This window comes from Labeo rohita, chromosome 10, assembly GCF_022985175.1.
Source record: "Labeo rohita strain BAU-BD-2019 chromosome 10, IGBB_LRoh.1.0, whole genome shotgun sequence".
NCBI lineage: Eukaryota > Metazoa > Chordata > Actinopteri > Cypriniformes > Cyprinidae > Labeo > Labeo rohita.
The window spans coordinates 24970837-24988018 of record NC_066878.1 but is presented as its reverse complement, the minus strand read 5'-3'; the positions used below and the strand labels follow the sequence as shown (position 1 = coordinate 24988018).

General features: G+C 31.4%; 1 protein-coding gene across 1 annotated transcript; it reads right to left on the bottom strand.

Moving 5' to 3' along the window:
* LOC127171778 (bone morphogenetic protein 10) lies at positions 1 to 14027 on the bottom strand. The gene is made up of 3 exons (XM_051120648.1): positions 13917 to 14027; positions 4358 to 5051; positions 1 to 2050 (listed from the first exon to the last, which is right to left on the bottom strand). Exons 1-3 carry the CDS (start codon positions 14025 to 14027, stop codon positions 1134 to 1136), a joined length of 1722 nt encoding a protein of 573 aa, XP_050976605.1. The 3' UTR covers positions 1 to 1133.
* Between the last annotated feature and the right edge of the window lie 3155 nt (positions 14028 to 17182).

Below are 17182 nucleotides of genomic sequence, written 5' to 3'. Positions count from 1 at the left end.
TTAAAATATATTTAAAAACATAACTGAAAATAAATAAATGAGTTTTTAAGTTTAAGTAAGTGGTATAAGCTTTTCTTCAAATGTGATGTGAATATATTTTCTTGGATTAAATTATATGGATGGCAAAATATATTTTAAATGTTTTAAAAATATATTTTTGTATTTTAAACATTTTCAAAAATATACACACACAAAGGGAAAAATTAATTTATTATCAAAAAAAATATGTTTTTTGTTTTTGTGTGCTTTTTTGTAAATTTCAAAATATATCTGAAAAAGTATTTAAAAATAATTTGCTTTGCTACATGGGCTAAATTTATTTTAAAATAAGTTTGAGTTTTTAAGTTGAAGTAAGTGGAATTTTTTTAAAAATTTGATAAAATGTGATGTGAATGTATTATCTTGGATTAAAATATACAGACAGCAAAACATATTTTAAATGCTTTAAAAATATATTTCGATTTTTTTAAACATTTTCAAAAATATACACAAAAAAGGGAAAAAATAAATGTATTAACAAAAAATATTAACTTTTATTTTTGTGTGCTTTTTTGTATATTTTTTAAAATATATTTAAAAATAATTTGCTTTGCTATATGGGCCAAAGAACCTTTCAGTGATCAGTTCTTAAAAGAATCACTTTCACTTAGTGTAAAGAACATTTTTCCACTATACAGAACGTTTATTCCTTTTAAGGATGTTAAAGGTTCTTCATGGAATCATCAGTGCTAATGAAGAAACTTTATTTGTAAAGATTTTTAAATGTTCTTTAACAAAAATGGTTGTTTTAATAGTGAACACTTAAAGGTTCTTTGAGGAACTAAAAATGGTCGTTCTATGGCAAAAACACCCTATTGGAACGTAAATAAAAACAAATGCAAAGCTCAAATCAAGCAGGTTTAGTTTTGAGTTTCTCTCATAATAAGTGATAAATAATTAAACACCTAAAAGCAGCGTGTTGTATCTTACAATAGAAAACAGACTAATGTACAACTAATAAATATACACGATAAAATGCTGTTTTAGATTCTGGATGTTCAGCACGTGTGCAACGACTTCATTTTCCTCTTATTTAGTTTGACGAGCTGCAAGATGATTCACGTGGTTTCAGTCTTTTCTTCTGCTGTTTTGGACTATCTGCATCCGCATTCCTTGACCACCATGCCCTCGTATTTATTATTCAAAACCACGACGCCGTTCTCGTTCTCGTACAGGAGGGAAATGGGCTTGAGCTCGGTGGGAACGCAGCAGGCCTGCGCGGCTTTTTGCGGACTCTTCAGATTGAGCAGCGTCTGGACGATGGCGTGTTTGGTGGGCGTCACTTCCCGAGCCAGCGGATAATTGCAGGCGCCGCGGCAGGTGAACGCCTGATAACCGGCCGGAGCCAGGATGAACGAGTCCCAGCCGATATCCTTAAAATCCACGTACATCTCGGCTTTCCTGCAGTCCTCTGTTTTAGCGCTGCGCCGGACTCTCGGCCCGTCGTCGTAGATGAGATTGGAGCGCGTTTGGGTTGACAGCGCCTCGTCTTGATTCTTATCCGTCCAGCGTTGGTTCAACCACTGGAGTTCGTTCCGTCCGCCCCGATGGTTTTCACTCGTGTCGTCTGAGAAGACGATCAGCGCAGGTTCGAGCTTTCCATCCGGATCTCTGTCAACATCCAGGTCTACGACGGGCCGCTCGTCCGTGTTCTTAAACGCGTGCAGGTTTTCGATACGAACCTCCAGTCTGGGCGTCACATTATTGACCTTCTTCCAATGCTGGACGGCGTTCGTCATATCGAACACCTCCCAGCCGCTGTTTTTGCGACGCACGTGCTTTGACGCCAGCGGATCTCTCTCGCCCTCGGCGTTCCTGCAGCGTCCGTCATGTTGTGCGCCGAATACGCTCACTTTCCAGCCCGCTCCGATACGCTGACGTGAGTCTGTCTTGAGAAGCATGTGGAGACGCAGCTCGGCGCTGACGACACGCTCCTGCTGCGGGACAGAGATGTTGAACAGGAGACGGTGCGTTCGAAGGCTTTTGATCGTCACGCCGTGTGAGGCGTGGTCTGCAAAGATAGAAGAAAATTGTGAATTTTAATAAAGCTGTTCCTGTGATGTGCATAAGGAAAATAACAGAAGAAAAACAATAAATATTTGAATTTTTATTTTAAACATTTGATAAATAATATCATATTTGTTAAAATATGAATGATTTTAAATAACTGTTATTAACAAATGGTTAAAATAATTATCACTTAAAATGTTTAATTTAAAGAATGGATAAATAAGCTATTTAAAGCATGGTTATGCATAATAATACTACTAATTATAATGATTTAAAATAACATTTAAGTTTTTAAAATGTTTATATATATTATATTTATTTATATACAATAAATTGTGAAAAAAACACATATATAATTATAATTATAATTAATAATTACAATAATATACAATAATAATTTAAAATAATTATCATTTATTTTTTTTATAATTATTATTATTATTATTACTAAAATGTCAATAATGACTTAATAATTGTGACTTAAAACATTTAAAGAATGGCTAAATAATTGTAATAATAAATATATTAAAAATTATAATATATACATAATTATTTATAATTTCTAAATAATTATTTAAACATCTTAATTTAAAGAACGGTTACATAATTGTAATTATTATTATTTTAAAAAATTAAGAAATTGTTCAAATAATGATTTAAAATTTTTAAATGAAAGGATGATTGAATGATTTAAAATAATGGTTGAATGATTTAAAATAATAACATTTAATATATGTATATATATATATATATATATAATTTATAAATAATTATTTAAACATTTTAATTTACAGATTGGTTAAACAATTGTAATAATTATTATTTAAAACAATTAAGAAATTGTTAAAATAATGAAGTATAATAATACTACTAATTATTATGATTTAAAAAAAATATTATTTAAGTTTTTAAAATAATACTTAAATAACTCTAATAATAAATTAGAATAATAACATCATATTTATTAAAATACTAATTTAAAATAATTATCATTTAATTTTTTTAAAAGACTGATTGAAAAAAATCTAATAATATTCATTATTATTATTAATAATAATAATAAAAACGTTTAAAGAGTGGTTAAATAATTTTAATAATAATAAATATGATATATATTAAAAATGAGAATATAAACACATTTATTTAAAATTCAAAAATAATTATTTAAGCATTTTAATTTAAAGAATGGTTAAATACTTTTAATAATAATTATTATTTTAAAGAATTAAAGAATATTTTAAAATTAAAGAAACTGTTAAAATAATTATGATTCTAAATTAATTTATTTAAAGGATGGTTAAATAATAATAATAATAATAATAATAATAATAACATATTTATTTAAGTATAATACTACTAATTATAATGATTTAAAATAATAATTATTATTTAACCTTTTAAAGTAATAAATAGTTTAAATAAATCTAATATTAATAAATATTAACAATAAGATCATATTTGCTAAGATAATAGTTAAAAATAATGATAATTTATTTTTTATTTAAAGAATGGTTAAAAACTCCAATTCTTATAATAATAATAATGATTATTGTTATTAAAATGACAATGACAAATATGACAAAATGTTTAAAGAATGGTTAAATAACTGTAATAATCAATTAACAAAAAATCATAATATACATAATTGTTTGAAACATATGTTAACAATTTAATTTAAAGAAAGGTTAAATAATTCTAATAATTAATTTTATAAAAAAAAATTAAAGAATGTTACATTTCATATTTATTAAAGTAACAATTGTAACCATTTTATTTAATTTATGTAAAATCATTACATAATATCCCATTTATTAAAATAATAATAATTCAAATTATCATTAATAATTATCATTTAAAATAATTATTTGTCATAGTAAATTCATAAGTTAATCTAATAATTATGAAACACTTTAAAGTACAAAACCATGAAAAAAGGACAGAACTCTGATCTCTAATGGTCAAATTCAAGACACAATGAAAACGCAACAATAGTCAACAATAAATGATAAAGAATAATTTAAAAAAAGAAAAATTCAAAGAACAAATAAGTCACAATTGAACTTTGCAACACTGAAACTGAATTAAATTAAACTGAACTGAACTGAATAATGACACTTGTCCTTCTGTAGAGCTGCTTTACAGCTGGATTTAAATGTTACATAACTGATTACTTTAAATACACAAAAAGCTGTTTTCCCGTTTATTAATGCTTTGAGATCATCTGTGTTGAATAAAGACTGACACAAATTCTGATACAAATGCTTTTTGTTATTGATGTTCACCAAAAACAAAGACTGAAGCCGCTCACCTTCATTCCTGAAGCTCCTGATGATGTTGGGCGACGGCGCGGCGCTGCGGTCGTTGGCGAATCGGTTGTACAGTTCCAGCATGTACTCGGGCGCTTCGGTGCGTCCGGAGCGGGGCCTCGGTCGGGGCCCCTGATCCGTCCAGTTCAACACCTCCAGAAACTGACCCAGAACCTCCTGCACGGCCACGTCATCCTCAACACCTGGAGCGGAGCGGCGCTCCTCGGGCGGAGGAACCGGACCGCAGTGACCCGGAGACGGCAGCAGGATGCAGAGGCTCAGGACGCAAACGCAGCCGACCGGAGAAAGCCCAGAAAGAGGCATGACTGCGCTCGGAGACGTGATGATATGAAATATAGGGATGATGTGAGGGTTCGGGACACCTGCGCAGGTCCGCGGCGTTCGCTCGTCTCTCTCCGGCCTGACAGGTCGATGTGGTGCGAGAGGAAAAACAGCCTCGTCCTTGTAAATCTTGTGATCGAGGGTGGAGGGCAGGACTACGGTGTCGACCCGCTTGTGCTGACAAGTTTGGAGATGTTGCCACTTGGTCTGTGGGCCTTTCATAGTGTGTCCGGGTTCCTCACACTTCCTGTATCTTCTTTCCATGCATGCCTTTCTCAGACGTCCAGCTCGAACGTATGTGCTCTGAACGCGCGCTACATTCACATTTACATCGAGCAGACGCTCCACAACCACCTACAGAAAGCACCTTAGCTTCACACAGGACAGCGTTACGATGGAGGACGGAAAACACCTCGTTACCAGCAAGAAAAAGTGATTCCTATAGAAAATACTAATAGAAGAAATATTTATAAATGTAGGCCCGAAGCATTATTATTTAACTGATCCGTTAACTAAAACTAAAACATAAACAAGCATTTTTGTTGTTTGAAATAAATTAAACTTTAAAGTAACAAACACAAAACCTTACATTTATTTTAATTCAGCTAATTTCCCAAGTAACATTTATCATTTTTATTTAGTTTAAGTTGATCTTGACTAAATAAATTAACTAAATAACTAAAACTGAGATAGAAATGGCAAAATAACAAAAATGACAAAAACACAGCAAAATTACTATAATGTTGACTTAAATTAAAATGAAAACAGAAAATATATATATTTTTTAAATCAAAATAATAACCAAACTATGACAGTATCTCAATGATACTAAAATAATACTGGAATAATCTGAAATAAAATATTTAAATAATCAGCCAGTTCTTTTTCATGAATAAGTGAAAAATTCAAAGAATTGTTAAATACTGTAATATTTGTTAAAATATGAATGATTTTAAATAATAATAATTATTAAAAATTCTAAAAATAAATAATAATAAATAAATAATAAAATATAATAATAATAATAATAATAATAATAATATCACATTTATTTAAGTATAATGATATTACTAATTATAATGATTTAAAATAATTATTAATTGGGGTTTTTAAAATAATGGTTAAATAAATCTAAAAATAATAATATATAGTAATTATAACATCATATTTATTAAAGTAATAATTTAAAACAATTATCTTTTTTTTTTTAATATACTGGAAAATAATATTGAAATAATCTGAAATAAAATATTTAAATAATCAGCCAGTTCTTTTTCATGAATAAGTGAAAAATTCAAAGAATTGTTAAATAATGTAATATTTGTTAAAATATGAATGATTTTAAATAATAATAATTATTAAAAATTCTAAAAAAAAATAATAATAATAAATAAATAATAAAATATAATAATAATAATAATAATAATAATAATAATAATAATAATAATAATAATAATAATATCACATTTATTTAAGTATAATGATATTACTAATTATAATGATTTAAAATAATTATTAATTGGGGTTTTTAAAATAATGGTTAAATAAATCTAAAAATAATAATATATAGTAATTATAACATCATATTTATTAAAGTAATAATTTAAAACAATTATCTTTTTTTTTTAATATACTGGAAAATAATATTGAAATAATCTGAAATAAAATATTAAAATAATCAGCCAATTCTTTTTGAATAAGTGAAAATTCAAAAAACATTGACAAACATTTGTATTTGAGGCTTGTGAAAAACAAGATTTATTAGAATTTTTATTTTAAAGAATTGTTAAATAATATAGTATTTGTTCAAATATGAATATGAATAAATTATTTTTTTTTAAATAGAATGGTTAAATAAATCAATAATAATGTCATTTTTAAGTTTAATAATACTACTAATACTACTAATATACTATGATTTAAAAAAACAATTTAGATTTTTAAAATAATGGTTAAATAAATCTAATAATAATAATACTAAATAGTAATTATAACATCATATTTATTAAAATAATAATTATCATTTATATATAGTTTTATTACACTGGAAAATAATACTGAAATAAAATATTTTAAAAATCTGCCAGTTCTTTTTATTGAATAAGTGAAAATTTAGAAAACATTTGTAAACGTATGTATTTGAGGTTTGAGAAAAACAAGAAATATTAGATATTGTTAAATAACATAATAGTTGTTAAAATGTTTATTATTTTTTTTTAAAATTGCAATTTAAAAATTCAAAAAAAAAAGTTAAATTATCATTTAAATTTAAATTTTATTTACTTGCATTTTTTATTTTAAAAAATGGATAAATTACTATAATTTTTTTTTTTTTATAATACTGGAAAATAATACTGGAATAGTCTGAAATAAAATATTAAAATAATCAGCCAGTTCTTTTTAATGAATACGTGAAAATGAGACATGACTTAGTATAATTATTAAATATTCTGTAGCTTTTTGTTTTGTTTTGTTTTGTTTTTTTGGCACATTTGGATTGGTTTTAACATAAAATAATATAATGTAATAACTTAATATAATGCATTTGTCACTTGTACATAAACAAGGTTATGTAAGTTCTGTAACTAGACCATTTGCATTTAGGCCTGGACATTATTTAGAGCAGGACTTTTTTAGCTGTATTCCTAAACATCCACTAGGTGTCAGTGTGAAGTCATGCAGCTGAAATGTAACACAATGCAGGTCGACTGTAAGATTCTTCTGGTAATAACATTATCAGTTTGATGAGATGATGTGTATTCAAGCATCACTCTGAAAGAGAGTCTGAAAGGGCTAATTAAGGGCTGGATTGCTGTGATTGGGAAATCATAACCAGCTCGCACATTAGTACAGTTTTCCTGATGCTTGATTTGAATGTGTGATTAAGCTTCCCTGCAGGTGGCTGATGGCAGCATTTATTGTGTTTCTTTTGCTTCTTTCTGTAGGTACAGCAGCAGTGACACACATGCTCAGGCTCATTCATCCACAACATGAAGTTATAATAGAATAATAAAGTGGGTTTGAAATAAGTTGCAAGATTTAAGCCACAATGGAAGACAGTGATGGGGGGTGAAGTTGATTTTGAACCGCAGGATTGACAGCGATTCACGGCTGACATTAGAGACGCCTTTATTCAGACTCCAGCTGTGCTGTTCATGAGAGATTCACCAACATCAGGCTATACATAGACAGCACTGCTGGAGAGAGCGGAGCAGGGGAAAACATACCGTTATATAGGAATATTTTACCAAAAAAAAAATCAAGATTTTTTAATATACTTGCGCTCCAAACATTTTTTGCTGTTATTTTTCTAATTTAATTTAATTTAATTTTTTAATTTTATTTATTTATTTATTTATTTATTTATTATATATTTTTTGGAACACGAAAGACATTATGAAACTTTTCAATGCAACAATAAGGCACTACATTTCATTTTATTTCCACTAAAAAATATGTAGGTCTAAATTTTTATTCATTTTAAATTAATTTATAATTTAGATATTTCCATGTATTTGGATTTCACAGCTTTAACAAACAAATAAAAATGCAATTTATATTTTGTGAAATCAGTTAGAAAAAATCATTATATATATATATATATATATATATATATATATATATATATATATATATATATATTTTTTTTTTTTTTTTTTTTTTTTTTTTTATAAAAATCTAACTATTAAATCAAACTATAATAGTATCTTAATGACACTAAAATAATACCGGAATAGTCTGAAATAAAATATTAAAATAATCAGCCAGTTCTTTTAAATGAATAAGTGAAAATTCAGAAAACATTTGCAAATGTTTGTATTTGAGGTTTGAGAAATTGAGATGAATTTTTATTTTAAAGAATTGTAAATGTATATATAAAATGTTCATAAATAATATAAACATTTTTTAAAATAATTATAATTGAATTTTTTAAATTTAAAGAATGGTTAAATAATGCTATTAATAATAATAATAATAATAATAATAATAATAATATAATAATAATAATATAAGTACTATAAGTACAAGTATAATCCATATAAGTATAATAATCCTACTTATAATGATTTAAAAAATTTTTACGGTTGTAAAATAATGGTTAAATAAATCTAATAATAATACACAGTAATAACATATTTATTAAAATAATCATTTAAAATGATCATTATTTTTATACTGGAAAATATAGAAAATAATACTGAAATAGTCTGAAATAAAATATTGCGATAATGAACCTTTTTTCTGCTATTACTAGTTTGTTAAAACTGCACTCTAATTACTTTAACTCAAGTTGACTAAGTTTAAGTCGAGGAATTTCAGCTTCTTTTTACAAGTTATATAAGATTCAACTCTATTTTTTAATTCAGTTTCACAGAACTCAAATTGAACTTGACTTGTACAACCAAGTTGATTATACTTAAAAATTGAAGGTAGCAACAGAATTTAAGTTAAGTTGAAATATGTGGATTTTTTCTTTTACTGTGTAATTGAAAGGAATTTTTATATGCAGTTCAAATACCTGAATCATTTTATAAAATTTCAAAATTTTAAAATTTATTTAAAATAAAAAAACTAACACTATTTTTGTATTAATTATCCCATTACTGTGCAAGGAGGCAATTAAGAGGGAATAATATATTTCTGTACACATCATATGATTTCAGAAGACTTAAAGCATGTCTAGTGTATAATTGCATAAACTATTTTTACATGCAGACAGGTTTGACAAACACAAGCGTGAGTAAATGTCAAATTGGTTGGAGAATTCCTTAAAGGAACACTCCACTTTATTTTGAAAATAGGCTCATTGTCCATTGTCCATTATACATCTTTATGTATAATAAAATGAAACATGACAAGCACAACTCTGCTTTTTTTTGTTAAATGTACAATATAAGCCATTATAAAAGTATAAAACGTAAGAGACATAATTGGAAATAAAGACAAAAGCAAACAATTCAGTCAAATGCATGCTACAAAGTCAGCACTGAATTACGGTTGATAAATAAATAATTTATGAAGCATAACTTTGTCCTCAGTAAACACGATATGACTTGGAATAAATAATAGATTCACGAGACCAAAAATTAGCTGTTAGATTTACCCAAAACGAATTATACCTCTTGTTTAACCACTACAGAGACAACAGGACCACGGCAAATGTCAGAAGGACTAGCCGTGGTGAGGCTCTCTATGCGGGACGCATGAGCACTGAACACCCGGTGTTTGTCTGGAGCTCACATCTCCGAAATCGGTGAAACTAATTTTCAAATAGGCGCTGTCTTTATAAACAAACCGCAGATTTGAGTTTTAAACAACCACATTCTCACCTGAAATACACTTCAAACTACATTAAAAATACTAAAAGTGCTACTGCCAGACCCGGAGATCGGCTGAATGGATTAGAAAACGGTAAAACTCAACTGTATAACTCTAGGGGAGTTGGAAAATGAGCCTATTTTCAAAAAAAGTGGAGTGTTCCTTTAAGTACACTTCCTGATGATTGTGTGTTACGTACTTTTTCACTCTTGACCACTTCGGTGACCTCTCTGATTGTGTCAAAAATAAAAGCCATAAACCACGGGACACGTCAATTGCGACCAGAGTCAAACTGACTGTCCTTCAGCGGCTGTAAGGTGTAATCATTAGACTTTGATTTGGGCAATCATATGATTACAGCTGCATGAGTCCATCAGACTGCAGCGGTGACCGTCTGCTGACCGCTGACATTCTGTCCTGCACAAGCCTTCAGCAGTGACTTACGAAATAACCGTCAGAAAACTCTAGAATAGTTTACTGAACCTTTAGAAAAAGTAGAGTACCATATTTGATGCATCAGACTTTTATGGCTCATATGGTCTGATACAGTGAGAATATAAAGGAAAAAACCTGTATATATATTTTTGCAATTTGATGTAAATACTTCACATTTGCACTTCAAGTGTGCGTGCGGTTCAAACTCATATTTGTCATGGAAATAATCGCCACCGTTGCAGTGAAATAAAAGAAAGGAACACAGAACTCATAATTACACCAATCAGCGTTTTAAATCTTAAAGTCTCGGCTGTTTTGCGTGGTTTTGAGCCCCGGGGTTTATTCTAATACTCCACATGTCGTGGGCCGCAGAGACACAGAGCGAAAAGGTTGGAAGTAAACGGTGGCAAGTATTATTCACCTCACCTACAGGGAAATGAGTCACTCATGTGAGGGACTATAAGCCCTATATATAATTGTGTGCTGATGGCAGAAGATGTTTATCCTGTGACTCTATGTGACATTGACTCATACACACGTCGAATGAACGCGACATAAACGTTGACAACACTCACAGACCGTTACGATACAAAATCATACACAAACTATACTATCTCAAAGCTAATTTAGTTTACATTTTACAACAGATTAAATCTTTAATAACCAAACATACATAATTTCAATCATTTATTTAATCTTACAATGCATCACACAATTTTACACTTCAATATACAGCTTGCAATTTAGAAATGTACATGGAAATCACAACAAATCACACTGAAAGTGAAGAATCTACCTCTTTCTCTACTATCATGAATTAATTCAGTGTTCAAGAGTGCGTCTATAAACACAAAGTACGTTTATACATTTGCAACATATTTACAGTCTAATTCTTGTGCTTTAAATGAACATCTACGAGCCCACCAGTTGAAAAAAGATCTATTTAGAGACACAGCACTACAGATACTGACATGTTGCTTAAAGACAGTAGAGAAAACAATAAGACGACACACCAAAATATCAACAATGATTCAAATTCAAGGAACAGTCACTCAAAAATAAAAAAAAATGGGCTGAAAATGTCCTCACCATCAGGCCATCCAAGATTAGGATGAGTTTGTTTGTTCATCAGATTTGGAGAAATGTGTCATTCCATCACTTGCTTATCAATGGACGTGAATGGGTGCCGTCGGAATGTCCAAACAGCTGATAAAACATCACAATTAGGGACGTTAATTTTGGTTAATTTTGGTTTCCTTCTAAGCGACACTCATTAACCAACAGGATTATTTTAAATTAGAATTGAATTAAATTCGAAAGTATGAATGTGTGTGACCCGTTAAAAATACCAACATTAGTTTTCCAGGGATTAATTTTACAGCAGCAAACAACTGAACATGAGGATTGAAGCGGAGAAAAACATTATAAAGTTAGGCTAAATATAACAAATAAATAGGCATATATGAGAAATATATTTTACTTATTTTATTTATATTTTAATTAAAGATCATGTGCCTTAAAGATATTTTGTAAATTTCCTACCATAAATATATCAAAACTTAATTTTTGATTAGTAATATGCATTGCTAAGAACTTCATTTGGACAACTTTAAAGGCGATTTCCTCAATATTTATTTATTTTATTTTTTATTTTTTTTGCACCCTCAGATTCCAGAATTTCAAATAGTTTTATTTCGGCCAAATATTGTCATAGCATAACAAACCATCCATCAATGGAAGGCTTTTTTATTCAGCTTTCAGATTATGTTTAAATCTCAAAAAACGGATGACTTATGACTGATTTTGTGGTCCAAGGTCACATTAATATTGTATGAATCCTATTTTTCATTATTTTACAAAAGCACAGAGATATGTTTTTTTATTGTTAATATACACAAATACATGCAAACCTTTTACAGTTTCAATAATCTGAATAGGAGGAGTAGGCTAGCTGTTTCCACTGCTAGAAGGAAGAAATTCAAGTGATTGCGCTGGCGCAATGAGAGACCCAACGGTGGTTTCAGTTTCGTTTTAGCCTAAATTAATTTGTTTTGGCTTGTTCACCAGTATGAAGCTTCTTATGTTTTTTGTGAGGGGAACTAAAATAGCCTACACTCTTAAAAATAAAGGTGCTTCACAATGCCATAGAAGAACCTTTTTTTGTCTAAATGGTTCCATTCAGAACCCTTAACACCTGAAGAACCTTTCTGTTTCACAAAAGGTTCTTTGTGGCAAAAGAAGGTTCCTCAGATTATAAAAAGATAAGAAAGAGATGTTCTTTGAAGAACCTTTCACTAAATGGTGCTTTTTGGAACCAAAAACGGTTCTTCTATGCCATCGCTGTGAAGAACCTTTTAAAGCACCATTATTTTTAAGAATGTAGCCTATTAGGGATCAGTGTTGGGCAGTAACGTATTACTTTGTAACGCGTTACTGTAATTTGATTATTTTTTTAGTAACGGAGTAATTCAACACGTTATAAATTTCATATTAGTAATTAGAGTATAGTTACAAGCATGCGTTATCGCTGCGTTACATCATTGCTGACAGAATGTGATTTATCATGTAGATTATAAAAAAGGGTGTTGGCTAGCACACGCGACGTCCTTTACCTAAGAACTACTTTGACTGGTAAGCGCCTGTAAGGCGGATACTAACAATGAAAACATAGTCAGCATGGAGAGAGGAAAGCACGCGTTCTGTAGCTGGAAATAGAATCATTATTTTTAGTTTATTTCTATCAAAGGCAAGAACATTATTGTGCCTTGTCAATTAGAGTGGGAGACATCCTTTTTTACCATGAAAAACTTCATATCCAATTTAAAACCTCTGAAAGGGCAGCATGGCACATTAAAACTTGATGAGAACGTACCGGGTGTCATGAATCTGGTCGATGACCTGCGGTCCGCTCACCACCAGATGTCACTCTGGTCCTGTTATTATACACTGACTGTTGCTTTACATCCCGGACTACATATCCCACTATCCACCACGCTGATTGCGCCATACACCTGTGGCCAATCAGCGGCCCTATTTAAGCCCCGGACTTTCACTCGGTAGGCACCGAGTATTGTGGAGTGTATATGTGGAGAACTGTGTCAGTTGCGTTTAGCGCTCTCCTAGTGCTAGCACTGTTTCCTAGTGTCCGAAGTTTCCTAGTTCCCGTGTTCCTGAATTCCCTTAGTTTAGTATTCTCGCCTGGCCATCTCGTTTCGTCTGTCTAGCCGCCTGCCTTTCTGGACTCTCGCTCGTTGTAAGGATTACTCTTCTGTCTCTCGTCATGGATTATGTTCGCCACTGATCGACCCACGCCTGCCTCACGGACTCCTCTTGAGCCTCACCCCAACATACCTGTTTGTTGCTGTTATTCTGACCCTGCCTGTCTGACCATGCCTTTGTCTCGTCCTATTAATAAAAGCTCGCATATGGATCCCCTCACCTCTCGTCTCCCGCACACCATTACACCGGATACGGAGAGCAACGCATCAGAGTACAAGACTTGCGCGGTACAAGACTTGATGGGCGAGTGTGGGTGTGGGTGCGGGCGTGGGCGGGCGTGGGCGGGCAGAGACTCATGTGTGCGGGATGCGATAGAATAAAATGATTTGCAAAATAGAACTGTCTAAACATAAAATATCTAAAACAAATTAACTGCTATTCATGTATTGCACAAATGCAACAAGAACAACTATATAAAACAAAAAACGATTAACAGGCGTAAGCACAGGCAGAGTTTCTATTTATAACATGTGTTTGCAGCGTTGAACAATGTTGATTTCTGAAATGCAATGGACAATCAGAGAATCCACTCACCGCTTGAAATGCCGTGCATTTTGCAACCACGCACGCAGCAGCCTATTACTTTTAGTTAAAATAACAGCGGTTTGTGAATGTTGATGCTTTAATAACAGATATTTTATTGGAGCGTTTATGCTGGGATGTTAGGCAACACACAAGTTCACTATTTCACATAAATCGGATGTACAGAAAAAACGTAACGAGTAATGTAACTAATTACTTTTGAAATAAAGTAATCAGAACAGTAATTTGATTACTTTTAAAAGGAGTAATCAGTAATCAGTAATTTAATTACATTTTCAGAGTAACTTGCCCAACACTGTTAGGGATGCAACAATACAGTTAGTCCAAGGTTCAATACGTACCTCGGTTTTTAAAGGTTTCCGGTTTGGTTCTGATATCTTGCCACTTCAGTGTGGGTTTTTTTTTGCAACAAATTAACAAAATACTCCCGTAAACCTCTATACACTGGAAAAAGCGTGGTTTAGTATATGTCTGCTTAATTTTTCTTTTGGGAGAGGTATTATTTTTTCGATTTATAGAATAGAAACAGAACGGGTTTCATTCTATGAATGGGCGCCCTCGTGCAGAAAAACCACATATGCGTCAAAGAAGTATCACTGATGACATTCCAGCTTCTCTAACATGGATAAAGGCATCGCTATTGCTGTAACTGAATAAAAACGTTTTGAATGATAAAACGTAAGGACAATAAACACTCGTCTGCAATAATATATGGTTTATCTGTGTTCTTCAAGCCATCTCGTGTATTTTCATAAGCCATTGCTAATCGTGTGTCGAGAAGAATGTGAGTATAGAATTTATTGTCTGCCTCATTCTGATAAGAATCCACATTAGACCACACAAGGAAGTTATTACAAACAGTCGACTGATGTTGTGAATTAAAAACAAGTTATAATGGTTTTTAGAACTTTTGTTTTTACAACTCTTTTGTTGGACAACAGGTTTAGAAAGGCTTATCATTGCATGTCATTAGAAGGGAAGATGCTCTCCGTGTGTTGCTTTTTCAGATATAAGCGGGGAAGCGTTTCCTCATTTCAGCACGTGAAATCGCGGTCACACATACAGCAAATTCAGAGAGAAATAAAACAAGACAGTTATTTAAATGCAAAACCGAAAACCAGACAATTCACAAGCACGTACTAAACCGTGGATGTTGTACCGAACGGTTCGATATTACATTGAGAATTGTCACACCACTCCAGTCCATCAGTTAACATCTTGAGAAGACAAAAGCTGAAACAAATCCATCATTAAGACATTTTTAACTCAAATATGAGTCAATAATTAATAATAACACTTCCTTCAGTGAAAAAGTGGTCTGGTCTGAATCAGGAGAGAAATCTGCACAGATCAAGCACCGTTTACAAGTCAAAACAGCTGTGGAAGAGTTATTATGAATTATGGACTTATAGTATTTTAGTTGAAAACATCTTAATGATGGATTTGTTTCAGCTTTTGTCTCTTCTCAAGATGTGAACTGATGGACTGGAGTGGTGTGGATTACTTGTGGATTACTGTGATGTTTTTATCAGCTGTTTGGACTCTCATTCTGACGGCACCCATTCACATCCGTTGGTAAGCAAGTGATGGAATGACATTTCTACAAATCTGATGAACAAACAAACTCATCTACATCTTAGATGATCTGAGGGTGAGGAATTTGTCAGCAAATTTTAATTTTTGGGTGACTATTCCTTTAAGATCGAAGTACAACCTTGGATCAGGATTATTCCTCAGTTAAAGGTCTCTCATATAAATTGTCAGTCTAGTAGGCAGCGCAACAGCAAGACAAACAACATCCAAAAATAAAAGCGTGATGTGGTTCACGTCAGCGACCTGCAGAATATTACACCACTGCACACGCTGAAAGACCTGAAGACACACACTATATAAGGAAACGTCAAAACACTCCGATTAATGCCACATTGTGTTCCATGATAAATGACTGACTTCATGTGCCATTTGTCACAGTAATATCAATATTAAAAGACAGGCAAATAATCACTCTCATATTTGAAATTCTGCTGCATATAAATCAGTCTTACTCTGGATTACTTTTTTAGCTCATTCTGCAAAAGAAAATACCAGACAATAGTATGAAAAAGCCCATTTAGATTTATAATGTGACATATTTAGGGTAGATACAAAACAAAAATAAAACAAAAACTAGGGCAGGATTTGATTTTATTATATAAAAAGAAGGAAGTCAATCTTATGAATCTTAAATGATGTCAGTGAAAAGGAAACACTAAGACAAACATTTGTTCTTTAGAACAATGTCACTGATGAATAAAACAAAGAACATGAATTAAGAAAGTAAGCGTTGACTTTAATAACTTGTGGCGTCTGTAAACGTAGAGCAGCATACGGTGTTGTTTCAGCTAAATACTTAAAATACATCTGAGGTTTGAGCGGCTCTGAGGACATTCGATTTTCATCTTCAACACTCCAGGTACGTAAACACAGTAATCCCTCTTTTTCCAGCATATTCTTGCTGGTCAAGAACACAGCCTCATCTCTCATGGGAAATTATGACTTTCTGCCGTGAGAGCGGCTCACAGTGCTGCAATTTGCTGCAGGTGTATGTAGTTTTCCTGTCATTTTCTCGAAAATGCTTTCATTTGTCAATAGCTCTATTGTTTTTCTATAGAGAGAGAGAGCAATTCACTTCGGTCGTTAAATGTCAGCTCACACACATTTCCTCCACTACGCCTAAATGATAAAACGCTTCACTTGCTTCCAGGCAGATGATATTTCGAATCCGATGCAAAGACAATCATTTACAGTTATTAAGGAATGCCATTTTACAGACAACACTAAGAGTTAACTCTTTTCTAATTACCATTCATGATTAGTTCATAAATTGAATTCACTACCTAAATCTAAAAGCTTTATTCCTGATAGTTTTA